The sequence below is a fragment of the Vanessa cardui genome, chromosome 9 (genome assembly GCF_905220365.1).
Source record: "Vanessa cardui chromosome 9, ilVanCard2.1, whole genome shotgun sequence".
Taxonomy (NCBI): domain Eukaryota; kingdom Metazoa; phylum Arthropoda; class Insecta; order Lepidoptera; family Nymphalidae; genus Vanessa; species Vanessa cardui.
The window spans coordinates 7,559,966-7,587,493 of NC_061131.1; the positions used below are offsets into that span (position 1 = coordinate 7,559,966).

General features: G+C 30.6%; 1 protein-coding gene across 1 annotated transcript; it reads right to left on the reverse strand.

Moving 5' to 3' along the window:
* Window positions 1-8,219: 8,219 nt before the first annotated feature.
* On the reverse strand, window positions 8,220-19,852 carry LOC124532479 (ras-related and estrogen-regulated growth inhibitor-like protein). The gene is made up of 6 exons (XM_047107385.1): window positions 19,597-19,852; window positions 10,844-10,900; window positions 10,182-10,258; window positions 9,902-10,083; window positions 8,573-8,759; window positions 8,220-8,293 (listed from the first exon to the last, which is right to left on the reverse strand). Exons 1-6 carry the CDS (start codon window positions 19,658-19,660, stop codon window positions 8,225-8,227), a joined length of 636 nt encoding a protein of 211 aa, XP_046963341.1. The 5' UTR covers window positions 19,661-19,852; the 3' UTR covers window positions 8,220-8,224.
* Between the last annotated feature and the right edge of the window lie 7,676 nt (window positions 19,853-27,528).

Consider the following 27,528-nt stretch of genomic DNA (forward strand, 5'->3'; position numbering starts at 1 on the left):
TTTAGACTGTACAGATAAAAAATTGAGTATATTTAGCGGTTAGCAAAGGTATTATTAGTTTATTTAGTTAGAATATAAAATTTCAAATAAACACAAGAATCCGTCGAAGAACAACAAAACAAAGATTGAATGTAATATTAAAAATGGTTTATAATTATAGCGTTTGGGTTACTGCAGCGCTGACCTTCTGTTAGCAAACTTGTTCCAATTCTAACACGTATGATTTATGAGTACAAATCACAACAGATTATAAATGACGAAAATTAACTTGCTTCGCTCTTCCAATAGAGTTTGCCAAATTATACAAACCCGTGCTTACAAAAATCACATAAAAGTTTTAATTTTTATTTGTTTTCAGCTTACAAATAAAAACATACCCTATTCTTTATAGCTCTATTTTAATATGCTCGTATCCATTCCTTCACAGAAGGCGCTTATTCTCATACTATTATTATTAATTATTACAACTAATAATAAATAGATAAAAGTCTAATAAAATTTAAGGAGTGTCGTGTAATAAAGATCTGTAGGATCCTGTAAAATGACTTCATGAACTTCCCAAATATAATATGAAATAAAAAAATGAAACATAAAAACGGCACACGATTTGGATGTCCAATACAATAATCGGATTTAAAGTTAACATAACAATAAGAAAATACTAGTAAATTTAAAATTGTTCAAAATGATTACAGAAAAACGTTTTGAATAGTATAGCCATTTGCCTTATAAGGGCATCACTAACATTCCACTTGTTGCATTATGATAATGTGCCATTTTCAATAAGCGCATCGTAGTCGTGCCCAGCAGAACACGTTTCCTCTCTGGCGCCGACACGTAACACGAAAAAACAACGTAAATATCATCAACTCTACAAACCAATGTGACCCTTATGCACAATCAATGTAACGTCTATAATGACGTAACATGGATAAAACATCATGAAACTCTTAATGCCAATCGAGACAATAGGTTTAATCGAAGTTGGATCACACGACTAAATTGGAGAAAAGTACCTTTTTAAGCCTTTTGATTACTTTGTAGTACAAGTAAATACACAAGTTAATGTCAAACAATACTATACTATAGTAGTAACAATTACGTTAAGCGAAAATCCAAAGAATGTGTTTGTATTAAAATGTTTAGAGTTGAGTCACGTACATAAATTAGTTGTGGATTGATTTTTATGTTAATGTTATGGCGGTGTAAGTCACCTCACTACTCAAATTATTCCTAAACAACGGATCGATTGATTAATGGTACCTTCTGGCTATACGAAATCGCCAGACGCGAATGTTCGTCTGGCCAAAAATAACTCAGATTCTTCCAAGCTTCAGTAATATCTGTAAAGACAGTATTAAAGTGTATTTCGAATTAATGAATGCGGATTAACATTATTAGGTACCAATTTGTTAAAAAACGACTTTACTATTTACCTATACTATTAGTCGAGAGTCAAAGTATTTACAGTTCCAAGTAAGGATGTGAACGGAGCTTTATAATTCTGCCGCCTTCACCTACAATTCTAGAACTGCCATTCCTATTAGGAAAGAACACGTAATCTTAGTATCTAGTACCGTTTACCTACGTATATTATGTATAGTTGTAATTACCGGCTCGTTCTTTAACGTCTATCCCTGACAAGCAGTGAAAAGGGACGCATTTATCACATCCGCGCAACCTACATTGATGCAAGCGAGACTTCGAATAAATGCTGCAATTTAAATCCTTCTCGTTGAAATCGGGTGGGTGGTTCGCCATCAATCTAGAATCTGGGATATGCCGGTCCCCGTTAAAATGGAATGGGTTATACGAGAACTTTATTTGATTTTAATTCGTGAGCTATTAAGGCACTATTATGTGTGTACGTAAAATAATATAAAATCTACTAAAATGTGATACTACTAACATTGGTACACGGAACAAATACAAGTATGAAGTAATTCTTTGATAGTTTGTAGCTAAAGACTTCTGTGTGTCATATTTAATAAATTAGATTTTAGTCCACTTTCTGTGCAATCAATAACTAGGTATAATATCATTACTAAAATGACAAATTAAACCAAAATCTTCTAATTTCATTTTCTAACCACTTGAGACATCTTTGGTATTTGTATATATGGATGATATGATATATATGATATGACTTGCTTTCAACCAAATTGTTCGATGCCTTCAAATGTTGACGAATTTTGATCGTCTATTATAGAGGATTCTCCATTCTTTCTATGTCACGGATGGCGTCTGGTAACGCTTTTTTGCGGATTTTATAGGTAAGCGAAATATAGTAATTCTCGAGTGATTTGAGCACCTTTTAATTGATTTTGTTTTCAAGGCAATACGAGCCAATAAAACAGCAGAATTCGTTGTAAAATCGCGATATTTACATTCTTTTATTTTTTATTTTTATTTGTTTTTTTTAGGACATTATCTACGATTGTCTTGCTGTCGTGAATAAGTAACAATCGAAATATCGAGCTCCACCAAATAAAAATAAAAAACATGGTATATATCCCATTTGAAATAATTGTATTATTATGAATAACCATGTTTATTTAAAATTTAACATGTAAAAAATTGTCAAATCCACTCGAAAAACAATCAGTACTATCTTACCCCATCACTGACCTAGCCCCGACGCATTTGTATTGAAAAAAAAACTAAATATTTTTTGTGGGTTACAATACGTAACCTTTCTAAGTATTATTATTTAAATATACAGATGTAAGTATAATACTATTTAATAAAAGCAATATCAATAGTTGTATAGTATTTTAGCTGATGAAACAAAGAGATGTACCATACATAACAAAAATACTTCACCAAGGTAAATTTACTGTATTGCCGTCTAGTCCTATTCTGAATCTTAATATTTGTTCCATATTTTTATTGTAACCGTGTTAATCAGCGAATAATCTTAAGAGTATTTGTTTGTTAAGAAAGTTGCCGATCAAAGGTATACAGTTGGGGAAGGTCAAAAGTGAGTACATTCATAAATTTCAAATGATTTATTCGATTGTATTCATTGCAGCTGTAAGCCTTTTAAAATTTATTTATGGTCACTGAAATACCATAAAGCGTTTAAGTTATTAAGAGAATCATTCGTTAACGGTTCATAAGTTTGAATCAAAAACAATTAACTTTCGAGTAACTTTTTAATTTGTGATCTTCTATTTTTATTTATATTTACTCTACACTTAATCATTAAAGCCTTTTATAGGCAGTTAGTGTTTCTTTATATAATAAGCGCGTTGACAACATTACGTGTGAATTCTAAGTATTTTGAAACGCAGAAAACTCGTGTTGTCTTTCTTCATTATCAGATATGTAATTGTATATACATAAATGTTTTCAATTATCGTAAAAGTGAATTACGGGGATCACACAACCCTGTGACTAATTACTTGAGGGCAGTGTACTACCCACTCATTATATATTCCACCACTTCACAGCAATACTTAGTATTGTAGTGTGTTGAAATGTTAGTGAGTGTAAATAGAGGTACAATTGACATAATACCTTAGTTCCCAAGGTTGGTAGCGCGTTGGTGATACAAGAAAGTATTAATATTTTTACAGCAATAATGTCTATGACCAATTACCATCTAAATGCATAAGAACAAAAAAAAAACTTTTAATTGAGAAATAAGAATAAATTGAATACAAGCAAGGTTACAACTTTTTTTGTGGTGTATTGATTGCGAACTATATATATTATAATCTCATAAGTAATGTATATTATTAATAATGTAAATATCCTATGTAGGTCGATCGATCAATCAATGAGGTAAAATTGAACATATAATCTAAACTTGCCAGATTCCTTAAAATTAAAATATTTTTTTATGGATTTTCATTTCGTCGTATTAATCTGTGTGTAGTTAGTTCCACATTATTTATATTTTTTTCATTAAAAGTATAAAAAAAAGTAAACTAGCTGTCTTATTGCTTTGGCCGAGTGAGTATCAGACATACAGACAGACAAAGAGAGGCAGGTAGACAGAGTTACTTTCGCATTTATAGTACTACTATAGATAACTAAACTTTGTCTGGTGACCTAAATAAAAGCTTAGGTGTCAGATGATATAAAAGTGAATCTCTTTATTGACAAGTGAAAGGCGTCAAAGTACATAATTGCTATTAAAATAGCGTACTAATAAACTACTAACATTATTTTCGATGTTATAATCAACTCAATATAACAATTTGTAAATCTCTTCTCTTATGGAGGATTTCGAGCCGGATCTCCAGCTCTATAACCTTAATATATTCAACATCGTAGCATTACACTTGCTTATTTATAGTCAGTAACAACTAAGTTATCGGTTAAGATAAAAATAATATTCTGACCTGAAGAACTAGAGACAGAATAGAAGCGGTTTTTTATCTTATTTTCAATAAAACAAAAAAGTAGTTAGGAGGTGATCGTATCGTATTACGATGCTTTCCTTCACCATAAGATATGAGGTGACATAATTTCACATGAATAGCACCGTGGTATTTGCCCTGGTTTGAACCCACGACCTTCGATTGATATTTACGTTTTCTATTAAAAACTCCACCTTGAATGGATAAATAAAGAAATAAGTGCTAGGTATATATTGACAATCAGAAATTGTATCTGAAAAAAAAAATCTTCATTTTAAAAGTTTTTATTATAAATATTATAATAGTCAAAAAATATAGTTACCTAAACTCTATCTTAATAGCAATCATACAGCATCATATATCTTAATGAGACTAAGTAGTCTCATTTAAACGCCAGCAAAATTTCTCGCAGAAACATTAATACGCAAAAAATATGTTGAAATTTTTTTTTATATTACTAATGAAAACGAAATAGCCTTACATTAGTCGCATTTGGTGTGTAGCATCAGATATCTCCTTATTAGTGAGCAATATTAACATTACAAAATAAAAAATAGATCGGTACCAACTGACAGTCAACTCTAGCAGAGCGTGCGCTCATTGGCCGAATCAGATGGAAGGAAGGAGAGTCAAAAGATGTTATACATCAAAAAATTACTCTAAGAAAAATATTTTAAATATATGTAAAAGGAAAGAAAAACAAACATATGTCATATTAAAAAAGTATTTAGTAATTTAATTCTAAGCCCCTATAGGGATATTGATCTATCCAAATCGCTATATAGTTTGTTGTTATATACTATATACGCTGTGTTCGTATTAATTGCAGAAGAAAACAGAAAAGGCTATGTTTTGAAAAAGTAATCGAATCAATCAAACTAGCGTAATTTTCAATGCCTAATTAGACTTAACGAAAATAGTGCATATAAAGCATTAATTAACGTAGCTGTGCTACTGCACTTAATTTAGTTAATAATGATAAATTAAAATAAAAGTAACAGTTGTTCTCACTGCTTGGGAACGGCCTCTATTCTTGAGAAGCCTCTAAGAAGTATTGAAGCCTATTCCATCACGCTGTTCCAGGGAGTCTTGGTAGATGATGAGACACATGTGACAAATAACTTACCTTCACCGCCATGCTGCTGTCGTCCTTAGAAGTTCAGTGTCTTCTTTCTCCGATTAGTATTCACACGTTCAAGCAACTGAACCATTTTGGCAAATTCAAACCAACATTCGCTTCAATAATAATTTTCTAAACTATATATATATGAAAATTATAATTATATATATATATATATAATTATAATTTTCAAATATATATATATATATATCTATATAAATATAATTTTGTATTTTACTTTCCCTGCAACTTTGTCCGATTGTATCTGAGGCATAATCTTTGTTATTTTCTCTAACCCTATCATGTATGCAAAATATCGTGAAAGCGCGGCAAAAAAATAAAAAACCCACTTAATAATATTTAAATACTAGTAGGATTGCATTGGGTTACAGACGTAATGCACTTATGTAAAGTAAGTGATAAGGCAAGTACGTAATGTGTTTAAAATCATTCCACGGTTCAAAGTCCGATCGAATGTGATGTTTTATTATTAAAACACTCACTAATATTTAACACTTCAATAAGTTAGAAATGACACATCATTAAAGTCAAACAGACAAATAAACTTTTCAAATAATGCTACTGGATTGTTGACTTTGGTTTGTTTGATATAATACATACCTACTGAACGTTAAGCTATAGGTATTGGTGTCACCTGTTTCTATAGTTTATAAATAAAAATAATAATAAATAAATAAATATGAGACAGCATTACACACATTACTCTTATCCCAATGTAAGTAGCTAAAGCACTTGTGTCATGGAAAATCGGAAGTAACGACTATATCACAAACACCCAGGCCCAAGACAACATAGAAAACTAATGATAATCTACATCGACTCGAGCGGGAATCGAACCCGGGACCGGAACCGGGGGTACCCATGAAACCGATGTACACACCACTCGACCACGGAGGTCGTCAAAAATAACAAAAAAAACAAAACAATATATACATATATTCTAATATTGTATATTTAAATTATTATAAAAAAAAAACGTAACATGTCTTATTTTATTAATTTAATAGGAACTTCTTTTCACTATGTCTGACAGACTTTTACGAAGGGTAAGTATTACATCGGGAGATGGAGACACAAAAATGGCTTTAAATATGAGGATACTACAGGAGTCGGAATAAGTAATAAATATAACCAAAAAAGAGGTCATAACGTTGATCGTCGAAAGGTAATTGCAAAACGGTTAATTGAAGTTGGAATTACAGGTTTCAAGCAACTCGTTAAACAAAGATTCTTAAAACATCAAAATACACAGCCATTGTCTTCTGCCGTCTGCGTATTTTGATTATTTTTGATGTATCAGTACTGTCATTCTTTTCACCTTCGCCAAGCCAATCACACCCGACTATATTACAATCTTTTCATAATTTCTCGAGTCGAAATGGCCCAGTGGTTAGAACGCGTGCATCTTAACCGATGATTGCAGGTTCAAACCGAGGCAAGCACCGCTGATTCATGTGCTTAATTTGTCTTTATAATTCATCTCGTGCTCAGCGGTGAGGAAAACATCGTGAGGAAACCTGCATGTGACAAATTTCATAGAAATTCTGCCACATGTGTATTCCACCAACCCGCATTGGAACAGCGTGGTGGAATATGTTCCAAACCTTCTCCTCAAAGGAGAATAGGCCTTTAGCCCAGCAGTGGGAATTTACAGGCTGTTGTTGTTGTTTGTTTGTTGTTGTATAATTTCTCACATATGAAAATAGTATAGAAGTATTTAAAATAAATAAAACAATCAATGTAATTCAAATATTGTATTTAGGTTTTCAGTTCATTTAAAATGATTTAAACATAAATTTCATCTAATATCAAAATACAATACTCAGGTAGGTAAAAATAACTAAGCTAAGTTTCTGGTCCGTATTTGTAATTGAGAGGCAAATTCTTACAATTAATAGGATATAAGGGAAATTATAAGCTAATTATAGGTGGGTCAAACTTATACATTAAAAACGGTCAAGTAACTCTATCTAAAATACAATAAATTCGTATTCATTCTGCGAAACCTGTTACAGAATTAATCTTGAAATTAATTAGCGCTGTTAATATAAAAAACATATTACTAAAACAGTGAATGAAGTCAGGTTGCGCAACAGTAATGAATCAAAAATTGCTTAAGGTTGTTATTGTGAAATTAACTGGACAGTAAAAAACATATGAATGAAATTGACAATACAATAACTTGTAAAAACTAACAATAAACCTTCAAATCTCTCAAATATGAAACGCTCAATGATAAGTGCGTTAAAAACACTTAAAGTCATCGATAAGGCGAGGACAGTTCACAATAAATACTAAGAAATATGTTTAAAATTCACCCTGTATGGTAAGTTAATACTTATGTATATTTCAAAAAATACGATAATATCTTTTATTGACAAAATTTAATAACACCTCAAAGTTCTTGAGTTAAAAAACGAGTAATACAATATTACAATTTATCTCATCAATATAAGGAAAATTCTCATAAAACGTTTAAGAATAACTTACATCACGGGTAAAATTTCCGACTGCGTCGTATACGAGTAAATATAATACAAGAGTATATTAATTCGCTAAAATCATTAAGTCAGCATCCAATGCTACTTTCCATTCCAACTTCAAGTCAATCAAGACTTCAGCCCATGACTCCGTCAGAAAGCTTTCGCGACTTGCGGAAAGACAACAAACCCCTTCGAGGGGTAAACGAGACCAATAATTTAATCGTTTTGATAAATCATATGCTGAGCGACGGTCGTTTCTTTCTTACGCTTTTGTTGCTCAAGCCGAGGATTGTACCAATTACCTGTGTGAAGAGATAACATACTAATTATAAATAAATTTAATACATTTTTAAACGTTTTGATTACCTAAAAAAAAAATATAGACTAATCGGTCTACATCGTCGTACGTAATACATAAATTAAATTTGGCCTGAATTACATCGCTTGCAAAATGCCACAGTATAATTTTATAAACTGCCTAGTAAAATTGTAATTAAAATATTCTTTATATTCTAAAATTATTTTTATTTACATTATAAAAATGCGATTTAAGAACAGTGTTTTTTTTTAAATAATAATACCTTTGACACAGAGTAAGCAGCAAGTTTGCGGCGCGGAGTGGGCAAGAGCATGGCAAGCGCTCGCGCCTCCCGCAACAATGCGTGGAAAGCGAGCGCTGCGCCCGCGCACGATTCCGCCGCTGACACTTCGTAAAACTGACACCCGAATCTCAACGACATCTCTTGTCCTTCTTCTGTCTTAACAACTCTATTAAAACAAATAACACTATATATATTACGTGAAAATATCGTATAATTATAGATATAAACTTAAAGATATTTTTTAAATCAAATAATTTTTAAACATACTTTGTTATTATCGTTAATACTAAAATGTACAACAATTAAGCTTATTTTTATATGTATACCAAATATTTATATAGGTATATTAATATCATACTAAATTTTAAAACATCACATAAGAAAATTAAAAACGTCAGTAATGCAAAATATTACGATTGTTCAATATGAGTGAGCCAGTGTAACTACAGGCACAAGGGACATAACATCTTAGTTCCCAAGGTTGGTGGCACGTTGACGATGTAAGGAATAGTTAATATTTCTTAAAGCGTCATTGTCTATGGGTGATGGCGACCACTTACCATCAGGTGGCCCATATGCTCGTCGAAAAAATTTTCTATGTGACTTTGTATGTAAGGATAAATTTAAAATACGTTTTAAAGTTCTAAACTATCGATATCGTCGCATTTAAAAAAAAATTGCGAATATAATAACACCTTATTTTCAACTTTCGTTTTATGAAACATTGCGTCAATAACATTATGTGCTTATTTAGAACGGTATGTTTGTAATTCTTGGTATTGAGCTACCATCACAGAAATGCAAGAAAGCGACGCCAGTATTCTTGGACCATTCACATCGCCCGACGGTCGCTGTGTAATACTACACAGTTCAAGTAAAAGTGGCATAACTACATAATAATGTCCCATAATAGCTATATTCTTCCAACCGTAGTTTCATTTCATAATATTTACAAAGATTTATATTTGTGCCTTGTTATTCCACGGATGGAAATTTCTAAATGTTTCTAGTTTAAATAAATAATTTGCGTCTTGTTAGCAAATATTTTCAAATGGTTTTTATGCTTCATTACGTCATAATGCTTTAAATATCAACTATCGAATAAGATTATAGACTTGGATCATTTATTTTGAATTATATTAACCTAAATAATTAAACTACGTCATAATTGTTGATATAACTGTCATAAATTTAACAAGTTCCTTAATTTAGAACCTAAATGATGTAAAATGAGAATATTGATGTTCAACGAAGAAAATTTTACATTATGAAGGTCTTCATATAATTTAATAAGTATTCAAATCCTACCTGGCGTGCTCCAAATCCCTCTTATTCCCAAGTAGGGTGACAGCAGAACATCCGGGCAATCTAGTCCGTTCCAGGAGTGCCAACAGCTCAGCCGCAGCTAGGAATGAGCGTCGGTCACACACAGAGTAAACTACCGCAAAAGCGTCACCCCAGCGAAGGTGCTCTGCTAAACAGCCCCGTTTCTATTGAAAAAATAAAAAAAATATAATTAATTTTTTGTTTTTTAAAATAGAAAAATAAATTTATTATTATTTATCTGTTATAAATAACTAATACTCACTGCACACCCGCAGGTATCCAAAACCTCAACTTCTGATGTGACACCATCAAAAGAAACTCGATGCTGATATAAGAAATCTAAAAAAAAAAATAGAATATTTAATTTAAAATATTCAACATAAACGATGAATATGATCGCATATCATAATTATTTCGCAATTTCTTATAACAAATATAACATTTTCGCAAGCGACCTTGTTATGAAACATAAAAAGAGCATAGCATCAATCACGGGATTGCGAAGGGGAATTGTGATGTAACGTGCCGGGAATTTTAAATTTCCACGCAATCTTCTAAAAAGTCATTGCCCGAGTTAGTGGCGCCGGCCTCGTCCAGCCTTGGCTATCGCTGATACACTTGCCAATTTCGCAAATAAACTATTGGCATCTGACACTTGGCAGAGTGTAAGGGCTTATCTTCAGAAACTATTTGATACCAACCATAGTACTCAATGCAACTTTGAACTTAAAAAGTACATGTTATTTTATATCCTATTTATTACTGGTTGAAAAAGATATTCACGGCATATTTGAGAATTAGTGATTATATCAACAATCACTCTTACAAAAGATATCGTTTTTAAATTACATCAATATTAATTTTTAATAATATTTTTTAAAAAACTGCTTGATAAAAAAACTCCATTAATAAAATTTAACTTACCACCGGTCGAGCTATATTCTCCTATGTATCTCTTTGTTAGGTAGCGAACCACCACAGCTGTAACAAAACAAAATTATATTTAATCATGATACAACAAAAACAGAATGAAAACATATATAGATTTCATAAATATTTATAATAAAATTATTTTATATCATTTTATTGAATAGTAGCAAATAATATGCAAGTTTGCAACAGAGAAAGCAATTAGCAACTTATTGGTAAAAGGTGCCACAAAAGTTTATTCTTGAATAAATTTATAGCTACAAGCCTCAATTAGAGGGAAAGCAGACAAAGGACTAGTAATTAACACGAATGGTTAAATTGGCTAATCAGATATAGAACTACGTCTAATACAATTGAACAAGTCAATAACGCTATCCGTTTCATTGGACTAGGGGCTTATAAGGGGGTAAATTTCGGTAATTCCGAATTTGAATCCGCACCAATGATTATCAAGAAATGCTGAATAAGTCCGGAAATAACTTTAAAACTATCCTGGACCTAATCCTGAAGTGCTAAACGGTGTTTGCCTACTTGAGAAGCCAGATTAACCTCAAATATCAATGAACGTGGCCAAAATTCGCCCAAGAGCTCATATTACTATTATATAAGATTTCTGATACGACAAACAAATTTACTCAGTGCTACATTGAGCAAACCCGTATAGTATGGGTATAGTTTCAAATATTCTACCAAACAACAATCATAGTTTTATCATGTTCCAGTTTAAAGGATGAATGAGCCAGAGCAACTACAGGAAGACAGAAAATAACGCCTTAGTTCCTAAGACTGGTGGCACATTGCCGATGTAAGGGATAGTGAAATATTTTTTGTCGTGCGTAAGTGGGGGATGCAACAACTTGACATGACATTTAAAAGAAGAACAGGTTATGTTCTTTCATCATTCAATTTAAATTCTCTTTTTTTGTTCAATTCTCAATATTTTGCTAACGTAATCAAAATAGTATATACAACGGAACAGTTTTAATAATTAAACTTAAGAACATAGTTATCAAAATAATTGAGAATCGTAAGAATTTAATAGTAAATATCCTACAGAAGAACGATGAATTTCAGATTAGTGCTGTTGTAAAAACTTAGTCCAATCGGCATGTTTATATAAAAAAATAACAAGAATGGACTCTATAAATGACGAAAAATAATTTCTGGTTCAATAAAAGACAACAGTTACGATGTCGTATACCGAATGATTTATTCATTAGTTAACAAATACGATTTAAATGTTGCTAAAAGCGCCATGTTTCAATAGTAACAATGATAACAATACGTCAGTTGCAGTTAACTCTTATATCGAAACAGTTGCTGCAATAGTGAGTTGGATAAGGAAAATAAATTCTTCAACTAATCATTTCATTAGGGCACGTCGGTATTATCATCTTAGCTTACTCCGTTTATCTCCGACAAATAATTACAAAATGATTTTTTTATTAATAACTTGTAGTCACCAGCGGCTTCTCTCGCGTTTTAGAGTGTTGGTTGTCATGTGTCAGGCAAAAAAAAGTAGTCTATGTCCTTTCTTAGAGTTCAAATTTGCTTCAGACCAAATTTCATCAAATTCGGTTCTGCGCTTAGGTCATGAAAGAGCCATAGACAAACAATGTTATTTAGACATTTATAATATAAATAAAGGTTAAAAAATTGCTAGCATTCTTCTTGCTACCATTTTACGCGGTCCAAATTTATACAGTAACATTCTATTTTGGAACTATACTATACTACTTGTACTATTTTATTGAATAAAAGTTCGTTATATAGACCCATATATACAATTCGTAAATTAAATAGGATAAGCAGAAACGATTTTGATAAAATTTCGAGATTGATTATGCGTGTAATATAATATCACAGACGTGGAGTAAAAACTGTTATCCTGTATTATATGCTGAAATAACCAAATCAGTAGTAGCATTTCGAAATCAACTATTACAATAACATACCAAATTGTATAAAAAAAACTATATATGGCTTGATTACTCTAAAAAATGCCGTAAGAAATAATACTCAGCAAGTACCTATACTAACTAAACAAAACTAGCCTTAGCCTTTTGCTAAACCGTTAAATTCGAATATTTTATTAATGCAATTAAATTCACACAAGACCAAAAGCAATCTTGCTATATGGCAGCTATATTGAAACTTGACAACAACAAATTATAATTGTTTTTTTTTTTTCAAAAGTAAAGTAATTAATGATTTTATCAAAATTTCGCAAAAGTAATATATTACAATCAAACAACTTGTCTTGTTATCAAAACATGCAAAATAAACTTCAACTTGAGCTGAAGGACCAATTAAACTAACAAGCACTTTCACTACTGATAAGCGTCGGTTAAGGCAACCAAAGAATATTTTTAAGCGAAGAAAAAAGTGTGTGAAAATAATTCACAGTTTTTTAGCCTCATATGGACTTACATTTTGGCCAAGATAATTGTAATTTTCTCATTTCAATAATAATCTCACTCGAACAAAAAATAGAGCATGAACAAACAAACAAGCTTAGACTTTCATGTGAAGGGTCTCATGAAAATCGTATTAATTCACAGAACACACCGGAATGGTAACGGTAACGAGGTCTATAACGGTATCGCGTGAAACAAGGCGAATTTAAGTGATCATGTTTACTGAATACGGTAAACGGTAGCTGAAGGTATACGTTAATTAAGAGAATCGGATGAGGTGATCGAGATGTGGTCCCAAATGTCTATCTGCCACCTGTTAATTGGAATTTAATAAGATCGTTGTTGTTTCTGTTCATCGATTAAAAAAAAAGGATTCGAATAAGCTTTCTCCCAAAACAGCACACGCATGACCTACTAATTTGAATTTCTCTGCCTGTAAATATTGACAGTGATATGTTTCTAAACAATGAAGTTTGACTGCATGACCTGGAAATCCAGAAATCTGAATGCTATTATTTACACGTCAACTATGCATCAAAATTATAGACAATTAACTTTTAATAAAGCGCTGCTCATTCGTGATTAGTCACTGTTCTTTTTCTTTTACGCTAATAGTATCATTTAAAACGACTCATCGTTGAGAATCTAACATTGAAAACAAATAAGTTCTGTGAATTTCCTCATTATATTTTTAGCTCGCTGATCTGGTAAGCGTAACGTTGAAATATTTCACATAATATTTTGTAAAATCGCCATCTGACGTGGCGCACTAAATATCGCTTAAGATTAGGCGGGTGAGTAAATGCGAGTTGTAGAGTAGGGGCGTTCCAAGCAGACGGTCGGCAGGGTGACTCACGGCGTCTGTCAGTGGCCGGTGGCATGCGGCTGCGGCTACTATGGCACACTATAAATATAACTGCAACTGGCATTTAGACGTTCTCGATCTACGATCCCGAAACGCATTCTGCGAGTTTTATGTCGTGTATAATACACGGCCTAAATTTGATAACTATTTGTATCTTGATTTATGAAGTGAGAAATGGATCATCGGCATGCTACACATTTATTTTGTATTGTTAGAAGTAAACTGTAGTGCGTAGATTGTTTTGAGAATAATAATATTATTATTGTAATCTTGTTATTACTAAAGTTTACGTAGCCGTCATATGTTATTATTATTATATATAGGATATAATATTAGTCTTTTTTTTAAATTAAACATACTTTTGACTTTAACTATAATATTACATACTTTTGAAAATAGATTAGGATTAATAAATAATACGAGTTGACATGTCTCGTTTCGAAGCAAATACTTTTCAAATTATTATATGTTATAAATATATATTCACAAGCTAATAGGTATGGATTTCAATTACAGATAAAATTATTTTGATACAAAAAACACAAATTTCCCTTTAAGAGGACCATTGGTGGTAAATATTTACATTACAATACTGACATATAAACTATGCTAATACCATGCGTAACGTTCGAAACAAATATATGTTTAAATTGGCCGTATCGTGGGAAATATCTGCCATCGCTAAATACTTTCAATCTTCGCAATAGTTACTTAATCGATGGCGACATCAGTCACAGCGCCTTACCCAATATATCTTAATTGTTATGTTAATGTGTTGAGTGTTTCCAAGACGACATCCGAATACAACTACGATAAATCAATTTCACTCGCTAGCTTTCGCTGACTTATTGTTTATACTTTCTATTACATAGGCAACGTTATTTATTATCGAATAGCAACATTTCACGGATTATTCAACAATTATGCTAGGCGATTTATTAATGCCTGTATAGACCTTAATTAATTCCATAACACCTACAACAATCGTATCATTTATATTGACGATTTATTTCGAAATATCGATGTTTTCATTTGATTGAATATACCACGATCGGTTCATTTGTGGGAAGAGGTAATGTTAATGCTTCGTTCGTACGGTCGTTAAGATAAATTACAAATATAATGTATTCGATACATCAATTGTTTCTTTTCTCTCAAAATAAGAAAGAGACTTGTTTTTACTTTCAAAATTACTTTCAAATTTGTGACAGAGTATTAAACAACTTAATGTATTTTAATTAATTAAATAAAGTCAATGTAATTAACGAAATTGTTATTATAAACTTGTAGCTAAATCAATAAAATGACAATACTTTAAAATCGATTAACAGAGAGAACAGTCGTTAAATTTGCTGTTAAAATATAAACGCTTTAAACTGAATATTAATTTGAAAATTTAATGATTAATTTTATCGACTTTATTTTAATTAAATCAATTGTAATATATGTATTTATTTATTTTTATTTCTCACGATACTTAAACCAGTCCAATAATAATGATATTTTGCAAATAAATATATCAACCTAAATTTTATTGACAGTTTGTTTACTTCCAAGATATCATATCGATATCTGTGTTTCGCACCTTAAAACTTTTAGGTAACCTAGAATGCCCTTGTTTGCTCAGATATTGTTACCTTAATCCTTAATAAGGTTAGTGTCACACGACACGGTAACTCAAAACACGAACGTCTCTATCATATCTTCTCTTAATCCGTTGCAAATTATATTTTTTTCCGTTCCCTGCTTTCTCTTGTCTGCCTAACAGTAAAGTTTAATTGCAATCACAGATCTTTAAATCGTTGATTTAAACGCATCCGCTATACTCACAATTAAAAAACGCATTTCATTTTAAATGTTAACATTAATTTGTTTATTTTACCTTTTAACCCCTTCAAAAATAATAAAGCTATGAATTGCCGTACTCAAGAATTGTTAAACACAACTGAACAATTTAGGAGTAAGAAAATAACTGAGATTTTTATTCGTGAGATATTTTGTATTATAGGTATTAAGTGCCTTGTGTTTTTATATATAAATATACGTTTTATTTAAACTCTCGAAAGGAGTCTAATTTCGCGTATGTATTTGTGTTCCAAAAGGATCGCACGCTATACAATTTGTTACAGTACTGCTGTATAACTCGTTTCGCTTTATTTAAATTCACTAACCACACCATAACAAACCTCTTTATAAGAAATATCGACTAATTATATTTTTTTTTTAAATTAATTAATAGTTGTAATTAACACATATTACTCAATACGTCTAGCGCTCTTGCGGAAGCGAAAATGTTTATGAGAGACACGAGTTTGCGATATTGCGCACATTTTTACTTTTTATTGAGGTTAGACATTAGAATATTTTGTTGAGTTACGTACAATTCGTGAGTTTTATTTGGGTAATATAAAACCACATAAGTTATATTATTTTTACTAGTACCTACCTACAACTGAATCATTTTAAGACACTTTTTTAAGTATGTTCGTCTGTTTGATGAGGCACAAAAATCAACGTTAACAAAATTAAAAACGTATCCCGTTTGTGTTTGTTATTTTGAACGGTATAGATGAAAGTTGAAAAAGATTAATCGAAAAAGTTATACATATATCAGATTCTGAAATTGGTTTAAAATAAATAATTTAATTTATTTTAGCCTTATACAAATGTATAATACATGAAAAATATCCAGAAATGTGGTGTGTGGTGCATTTTTAGTATACAGTATACAAACTGCTGATTACTGCTCAGAGTTTATTATATACATATCTTTCATAATACAACATTTTTACACATTTTACTTTGGAAATTTAACTTGCAAAATTCCGATAACAGATTCTTCGACATTTTTTGAAACCCAATAGTGAGTATCAGTGATTAATCTAAGCCCTGAACCAATGATATCGCAATATGGTGTCCAATGTTGTTTATTTGGCTTTTTTCCTGCTGTGGTTGAAATAGAGTATACATTTCATTTATTAGCATATTAATTTCCGCCTTCGTGAGAGAGAAAGAGGAAGGGGTCCAGATTTAGGGATAAAAGGTACCTATGTATGTTGCCGTCTAAAGTATAACAAATCTCTGTGCCAAAGAGTCAGATCTCGTAAGCCGTTCTGACGTGATTGGGTTACATACATCTATCTATGCAAACTGCCGCATTTATAATAACATTAGTAAGATTGAAAACATTAGTCCGAAAATACCTAACGTTTTTTGTATTAAGTCTTACAAGATGCTTACAAGTTTAATCCGACTGGCATGAACTAACGCGTGCATATCTTATAATTTTAAGACCGACATAGATTATAATATGTAACATTATATACATAGCTCAGAATTTGTAACGTACAACGTAATAAATTAAACAAATCAGTACTTTTGTTTTTCTGGCGAACTAGAAATGAGTACGGAGAAGTTTACTATGACTAAACAAAAACATTAAAGATTTATATTGAAAAATAAATAGAAATATGCGGCAATGTATCCTTACTCTATTTTCAATTTTGATTTTACCCAGTTGTAATATGTTCACACCAACACAAATACCTCTATGCAAAAAAATTACGTCGATCCGATGCCCTTCGTGGTTTCGTGAAAGACGGACAAAACAACTGACGCTTCAGAATTTAATAATATTAGTAGGGATCCCATTAAAATGTATCAAATATTTTTCTTTTACTTTTTGTACATTTTAATAATAAGTACATTATTAGGTATATGTCTACATATACATAAATTATAGTATAATTTATTAAAAATTTGACACGATATTACAATCCATGTAAACAGTTTTTCCATCTTTAATATTTTTTAGAAATATTATTACATACATACATCCAAAGTAATATTAATAAAATTTACAGTTAAGAAAATTACAACGATAGGCGGTCGATATGAAAATATTTATTACACAACCGCCTTATTAAAATCGAAAGTTCGAATAGATAATAAATACTATTACAAAAACAAGGCAAATTCCACGTTTGTATCGTTGAATTGCAAAAACTTTCTATTATATTATCCCATGTTTAATATAAACTAAAACATATTAATTATTACAAAATATATAATTTAAATTGGAGTGTCCGGATAATATAATTAATAATATAATATTTTATTAGTCAATCGTTTTAATAACAGGTTTATCGCGGCTAGTTTTCAAACTCGTATCAGTTTCGATATCGAATTATTTTTGATACGTTTAGATCTAGTTTTCAATAATTGATTATTACTTTAATTGGTCACACAAACTAATACAAGCAAATCATTTTTGTAATATGAAAACCGGTAGCCGAAGTTAAACTCTATGAGTCAACAGTCTCTGTATACTTGTTGTAATAAACACGTCGCCCCCTCAATGCGTTGCTGTTTAATAATATCCCGAAACCCGAAGTGATGGAATATGACTGCTAGGCCCGCATTCCCAGTGTTAATCGTTCTATTTTATAGGCCTGACTAATGTACCCTGGTGTCACACCGATTTAAGCGTGAAAGGTGGCAATTCGTTTTAAAATAAAACAATGTTCATCCCAGCGAGGAATCTCTCACTTCCCAATTAAGTAACGCTTCGTTGAAGCGGTGCCACGGGTGCTTTTTATCTTATTTTTATTATACCACAATATGATTACAATAAGAAATTTATTTATTCATATTAAATACAATTTTTAGTTTAAAAACTTTAAATTATTATATCAATATCTCAAAACTGCATTCTAATGCTACGTTTAGTTTACATTGCACATTGTTTTTCAATCATAACAAATATATACTATCTTGTTTACACAGCGATAATTCCATGGAATTAGCCGCCAGCCTATTGACACAATACCAGTTATCACAGGTATACGAGACATCAACTGACTGATAAGAATAACCTAGTGAACGTAAAGCGTAGAGCGGGAACAAAGGTTGTTTTGCAACTCACGCAATTGTTTCGAATTATTTTATTACAATTAAGTCATTTATAATACATAGACGTATCTGATCTCGTTTCCAGTTACCAAGTATTTTCTTCAATATATGATTTGTAAATAAAATTACATGACTCCGTATGAATTGAGTTCTACTCAACTAAAATATAAATATACATATTGTCATTTGGTTTAAAATTAAACAGAAGCATTTTATTTACACGCATAAACTTAGATATGTTTCCACAGCTATACAATGAATGAGTTTAATTATTACAAACCTTAACAATCTGTAATTACGATGCTATTAAATTACATGTGTTTGATCCCGAAATAAATCAAAGCACCTTTCCCAAGCCATTAAAGGTAATTGATTTCGGCATCCTGACCAGGATCAAACAACAAAAAATAGTTTAAGACGAGATTCTGAGGAGCGTCATTAAACTTATATTAGCCGTCAAATCAATATAAAAAACGAATGACACAAGGAAATCATGAAGATTCCATCAATATAAGGCAGCTGTTCTCTTAAATTTATTTAGTAAAGGGACTCACCCGATTTACCGCAGCGTGCGCTGCCGAGGACCACCACTCTTATTCGATTAACTGTCATCTTCATTACTCTTTAATCACTGCACTGTGAAATGTCTCAATGTATCATTTAACGCGACTGTGATCAATAAATTACAATATTTCTAAACGGATAAAACACGAACGTGTTGACGCCAATCAGCTGTTGAAAGATGGCCGACGCACGCGCGCACAACGCACCTGCTAGTGAGCGACTGCAGCGACAAACCGAATTAGCGCATAGCGCAGTCGCGATACAATCATCACCTATCGAATGAAAAGTAAATTAGTTGAATAATATTTACTCTCAACTATCTCATATTTTACTTAAATGTATTTAATTAACGAATACGATTTAACATTATAATGATAATTAATTAGTGATAATATATAAAAAATATAATTCAATTAAGAAAGTTGAATCTTTTGCGATGTACCTATAAACTTATAAATTTGCTATTTATATCGTATTTAAATACGAAATAAATAGCAATTTTCATAACATATTACTTCTTGTATTTTTTTAATCCTTTTAACTGTACTTTAATTGCTTAACATTTAATCTGTCAGAAACATTAAGCCGCATAAAAACTTATAAAAATGTAACATAAAAAATAGATCACGCAAAAAGTTTACAGTCCGTCTGTCACTGCGTTTGTAAAAACATTAATCTCGATAAGAACTCAATTAAGCAAATTAAAAATACAAATAATATTTGTGACAAGTTTGTCAGCAGACATTACGGTTATACTGAACAGTGAATGAACTTAATCCAGATGAATCTATGCCAGTCTTTGATAATAATCAGCGTACCTATTAGAGGGAAGAATTATAACGCTTATTTTTTTCTAACTAAAACAGTAATGTGTTTTAGGGCTTCGATATTATTACAATATTTTTACTCTAGTCTGGGTTCAAATTCCGGATCGTGGGATAAGTGTTGATTTTTTCTGTCTTTAATTGTAAGTATTGGCATAAAGATACGAAATACGTTCTTGTACCATGTAAGCCGTGAGGTCGGTGGTAACCGAAATTTGAGCCACAGGATTTGAATGAACTTAAACTCTAATTTATATAAATACTTAATATTATGAAAAGTGATATTTCTTATAATATTATACGAGTAGTTTTCAATACGGATCTCTTATCTTTATAAACATGTTTTGGAAACTTTTATTTTTATTCATACTTTTTATTTACCACAGAAATAGGATACTTCTCTTTGTTCCCTGTAATTGAATAGCATGTCAATGAAATAAATTTCAACCACAATTCCAAAAAAAAATACAATATATTTTACAAAAAATAGAATAAATAATAAAAGAGAACCATCGAAAAGAGAATGTTTTGTTTGATTTTAATAAGATGACTAAAGTATTTTGCTGTGAAAGAATTTTAACAAGATCTTTTCAACATTTTCTACTGTTCGGCCATTCTTTACGAGATCCTAATAGGTCTCAAAAAATGTGCGTCAAATATATTATAGTACGTCATATAACTAAATTTAAGTATAAAGGTAATAATATGGCAACCAAACGCATTGTATAATTGTTAACAGCGTATTCTCGTAAAAATTAAATGACACCTGACCAGATAATGATGACCGTGATATGTCAATTAACTATTTATTTGACAGTATTGGGGGTTTAAGACAATAAGTAGGTACATTAGCACCTTCACATTGATGTACTAGCTAAACGGTCGATATGTTTCTGCCTCTTGAATATATTAAAATTAATTTTAACATTAGCAAATTAATTGAATTCTATTTTATCAATTTGTGAATTTACCGTAATATTTAGATATACTTACATCTTTGCGGACTTTTTTGCAAGTTTTTTTAAGCATTACAACGTTTCTATAGAAAATATTACTTTATATGTTACCGTTAAAGCAAATATTCGATTAGAATTTTTTGAAGCGCTAATTGCGAAATGATTTACAAGCCGCTTGGCAATGTAAATCGTCGCAGGATCGATCCAGATTGTCTTTAACACAATTGATATTAATATTTTCTGCTTTATGCTTATTAGTAATTAATAAAAAACATAATTTTGTTAATACAGTAGCAGTCATTTCTATTATTAAAATAAAGAAGAAGTTATGTCATTTGAGTTACACGAGTGAGGAGAAAATTATTGAGCGACTGGATAATTAATGCTAGGGAACAATATATTTTTTTGGTTTGAAACGTAATTTGATATTTTTTAAATAAATTTTATATAAATCGCAGATAAGGTACAAAATAAAATTTTTAGGTGGCATAATTTTTAGCCTTAAATAAAAATCATGTCTTTAGTTTTGATTGGGCTCGTCATTATTCGCAAATAACCTTATAAACTTATAAATAGATAGTTATTTTCTGTGATAAGTCATAGAAACACACTCATAATTTTATTAAATAATGAAAATATAACATAATTATATAAAATAAAATCTTTTTATCAAACATTAGGCAACTTTTTACACTTTCTTGCAACTATTTCATATTCCATATTATAACTAATTAAATAAATATATGTATATTAAAAAATCTAAAATGTACGTTAAAAATAAAATAATATATTTTCTATCTGTATAAATTTATTAATTCTCCATTCGTTTAGCGAACATCCCTAGACGAGGCCGCCATTTTAATTTTTCGTTCATTAAAAAATAGCGATTCGAATGTCGGCAAATCTGTTTTCGTTAGTGGGGAAGTAAAATTAAAGTGGATTTCCGTAGTTAAATGTAATATTGTTGTATTACAAATAAATAAATATTAATCAATAAGTGTTTGTAGTAAATCATATAGTGGCCTTGTCAACAAAACACTATTAATATTGAAAAGTACGATTTGTTTTGGTTGTTTATTATTCTCATTAGAATGGAGTATAGTTGAAATAATGCATCCAAAAAGGAAGTTACTTAACTCAATTATACAATTATTTTTCTTCAAAGGGTATATTTAAAATTAATGAGTGAGTTGAAATGTTTTGTTACATTTCAATTTATTTTGTGTTTAAATAAAAGAGTGGACAACAACATGCGGGCAGACGACACCTGTGGAAATTGTAAGTCTTCTCTGCGGTTTTAAAGACTCTTCAAACCACCCCTCATTTATTTTATACTGAGAATACTTTAAATTGTCTGTTAAATGATTTCAAATTAATATGAATGTTTTTAACAACGATGTTGTAGTAAACCGATATGTTATTAACGTGCAAAAAGGGAAAACTAGAAAACGTCCTAATTGGGACGTTTGCCTTTAGTTATTTTACTTAGTAATACGTCATAATACATCATAATTACATAGTACTTTTGCGTAATTAAAACATCTAGTTATCCCTTTTACTTATTGTTTTTATCAAGCTATCCTTTTTACTTTTAACGAAATGTAAAAATAAACTAAAATAAACGGTCCACGGCGCGACACACTTTTTCCTGTTGTTTAGTATGGATGTAACATATCTGTTTATTAGAATATCATTGGTTTTTAATACAAATTTATATATATACCAATAAATCATATATTATTGGTGGCATATTTCAGAAGTCACAAGTCTTAAGCAAAGCCCTGGAGAAATAAATGCCTGAATTTTACAGTAAATATTTAAAAGTTACAATCATTAGATTGAAACGTCTGTTTATATAAATACATTGTTTACATGAATTGCGTACAGTAATTAAGTTCAAATTAGTTTACCAAATTATTTATTTTGCTCAAAAATTTGTTTACCAATTTCTAAAGAAGTATTATAATTTTTACATGGTTGGACTCATCGCGACGGGACGGATACGACACCGCGGCTACTGTTACAAAGCCGAAGATATTTGGTAGCCATACGACATTCAATACTTGATCCTTTTATTTCTCTTTTTAACTTTTTATATTGAATTTATGGTGTCATCAAAAATCATTAAAATATGAAAAAAATGTAAGTAGCTTTAGGGAAATAAACAACTTTTACCTCTTTATAATGTTAATATATGTAGATTTTTTCGAATCTTGTTTATAACGTATATGTAGTCATGTTCCTTTAAAAAAAAAGAGAATACCTACTGCGCGTCTCTATTCTTGATGATAGGGTTTTTTACCCAGACGGTAGGCATGTGCCGTCTGGCTGTCGTCATGACTATGTAGTCATCACATTCTTTTCTGCCTCTTAGTAGGTACTGCTATGTTCCGGTTTATATTACAAGCACAAGCGACATAACATAGCTGTCTACTTATTTTATAAAAAAGAAAAATATAAAATAATACGTTGAATACGAAATATGTACTCGATTTTTAATACGGATACACCTAAATTTGTAATTCGAACGAACGAACTTGCAAGCAATTATTATCGATTCGCGAATTATTTAAGAAAACATTGCGCTGTAATATTGTTATTTTCACCAATACTTATCGAGAAGTGTTGTGAAATAGCTTCTGAGTAAGATATGGAAAATAATATAAACCGTTTTCATACATTTCTTGTGTTTAAGTGAACAATATTGAATTCAGTGTGAAAGTAAATTAGCAAAGCGTATTTTATTATGGTTACGTATTTTGTATATATATATTAAATGTTGAAAGCTACTTTAACGCCAAATTTAAACGAATTTTCTCCACACCTGATTGATCAGACAAGAAGCATTTTTTTTATTTTCTTAATTATCCACAAACATCAAATTAAGGTCGAAAAAAGTGCAAAACTTTGTAAGGTAGTTCTGAGAGTTGCCCTAATTTTACTTTCGAGTTTTTTGCGAACAGGTCATCGTATATGCATTTATCTCCATCAGTCAATTATGAAGCAAATTTACACGAAACGAACGAAAGCATCGTGTCATTTTGTTTGTCCATAAAATCAATAAATCGAATATTTTTATGCATAACAAATAATTATTAAAAATATTTTTACAACCATAACAAATATTTATTAAAAATATTTGTTATGGTTGTGAAAATATAGTCTGGTTATCGCATATTTAATTCCTATTCGTGAGAACTTTTCGCTTATTGTTTTGTTTTGGTGGCGTAGCTAGGTGAGGAAGGGCCCCGGTGCATAGAAAAAGAATGAGGCCCTCGCCCCGTTTCCCATCCCTCTTTAACTAATAATTACCCTTTAAAATTATAGATACAAAATAAGAAGTCTTGTGCGCAGGGTCGTGATTTCCTAGCTTTAGCAGCTTAAGGTTTAGTTAAGAGGGCTCTCTGAACTCAGGGGCCCTGGTGCACTGCACTACCTGGCCCTACGATAGCTACGCCACTGTTTGTATGATTATGACACACTCATACTGGATAGTAAAATTAACCCATAGAAGTATAAAATGATGAATTTGGCAACACAAAAATATTTTTAAAACTATTAATGAATTTAAGTACAGTTAACTTCTGTTTTTCGTCTGATTTTTATGCAACGGCTTAAATTAATAATTTAATCATTAAAATATGTATGTTTGGAAACAATTCTGGGCTTATAAGCTTGTATCATTGAAGTGAATTAAATTCCTTCCAATTTTTGGTTTTCCTTATAAATCAAGTAATCACTTGAGGCATAGCCAAGAATCATTAATCTATCAAAATATACGAAACTTACTGACACAGTGGGTTAGTTGCCTACATACATGTGCTTACGTGTTTAATTAATTAACTCTTTTATATATATATATAAACGATCGAAAAATTCAGCCACTTGATAGTAAGTGGTCACCGCCGTCCTACATCACCAATGCACCACTAGCATTAGGAGCTATAATGGGTTCTGGTGACTATGGTTACACTAGCTCACGCACCCATAACGTTTAGTTATTTAACGGAAATATATGTGATGCGTGGGTGGTACCTAACCAGACAGACTTTTACAAATCCCTGGTGGCCACCGTCAATTCTACTCTGCCGACAGGACAGGAAAATTCTTGTAACTATCTCTAAATAACAGTAATCAACGAGTAAAAACGTATCTTTGTTCTCTTATGTAAATTTAAAATGGAAAACCTTATCTCAAAATCTCGAATAAAATAGATTGTTAAAACCAACAATTTCAATGACATATCGAAATTTAAATAATAAAAAACATAATTAGCTAATTTTGTTAGCGTCGTTAATATTCTATTAATCGTAAAAGTAGATCTGAGTAGCGAAATATGAACCAATTTAAGTCAAGGATAAACACAGCGCTAGTGTTTACGCCACTTCGGAGCAAGATTTGAATATCAATATATCTGCGTAATAGCAAGAAAGTTAAGACATAAAATTACAAAAGAAAGTAACGTTAGATTTTAGATTATTTTTTTTACAATTTATTGTCCGTCACAACCAATAAAAGCTATAAATAACTCAATTCGATTATATTAAGTGAAAGGCTTAATTAAAAAGTATTTAATGATATATTTTTTGTTATGTTTCTATCTATATTCGTATTGTTTAAATATGTGAGATAAAACTGACATATTAACTATTATAAAATGTACTTCTTATTCGTCACGTATTGTATTCTCATTTGTTTTTTATTCTATCATCATATTGAAAATCGTCATTGTAAATAATAATACTCTTTGTAGTAAAACTAGTAAATATATTATAAAATCAAAATATAATTTATTCAGGTGGACTCTTATGAGCTTTGAAATATATTACTATACTAGAAGCGACATAAACCTCTGTAATCATTCCAAATTAAATTTTATCCACATACTATTAAATAAAAGACGTAGTATATATGTTTACTTATCTGGGTTACTTGAAAAATAAGGATTATACAAGTTATATTTAGATGGTTATACACAATGTATCTACTAGTGTTTATAAAACAATATATTCTTTGCTTATATAACTCGGAGGCAAAATTACTGGTCGGAGTGCTCTGCAAGTTAGTGCTGCAAATCTATAAGCAAATATATGAATCTTTTGGATGTAAGGGCTTACCTATATATAAATACATATATTTATTATAAATACATATATTTATTATAAATTACTCTTTAATATGTAAATCGTAGTCACCGTTGAAAAGTTGTCTAGAAATACACCAATCCGCATAAGCTTTATTGAAATTTGTTAAGATTTAAAAGTCAAAATCAAACTAATGATATAAAAAAATGTTACAGTATTTGTTTTAAATAGTAAAAATAACAGTATATTATTTATATACACATAATTTATAGTAACACTAATTCTTACTGTAGCTATAAAAATGTTTTTCTTTTTGTCTATGCTTTTAATAGTGCTCCTATGAATTGGAGTTTTTCTACATGACAATTTTAACATTTACATACATTGTTAGAAGTATGCGATAACTTTGCCTTACCCTTATCCTAATCAAGACATCACATAGTATTATTATTCATCTAAATAAACAACAAACAAGGACAATTTTTCAATAATAAAATTCATAAAATCGAGAAATAATGTGACAAAAGCTCTATTTAAACGAGAGACAGAGGATTATCATAAGACTGACACCCGTTTTGCATATTCGGTATAATTATAATAATATGTATGTCTACATCAAAAGTGCAATGATTGCATTCGATGGAATGTATTCATTATAGATTTTAATGAACAGAGAGAGGTAAATGTACGCTGGACAATTGGACATGTAATAAATATCGGCCCGATGTACAAAATAATCAATATATTGAAATGTCAAACGTAGTATTTTGAAGTTCATTGACTAAGCTACGCTCAAAGCAATTTTGTCATTGACGTATTGCATTCTTCCGCTAGTAGCGTGTTATATAACGGCTGTATTATAAGTAACTTACGATAAAGCATGATCTTTGTACTGTGTGCGTCATTTAATGTACTCGCCAATGTAGTCGCTTATTCATAACGAAATGCGTCATAAAATAAAATCAATAAAAAGAAATTTGTTTCATAATAACACTATTATAAAATGTACACACGGACTCCGTTATATCCGCGATTTCTCTATAGCTTTCGATATGAAG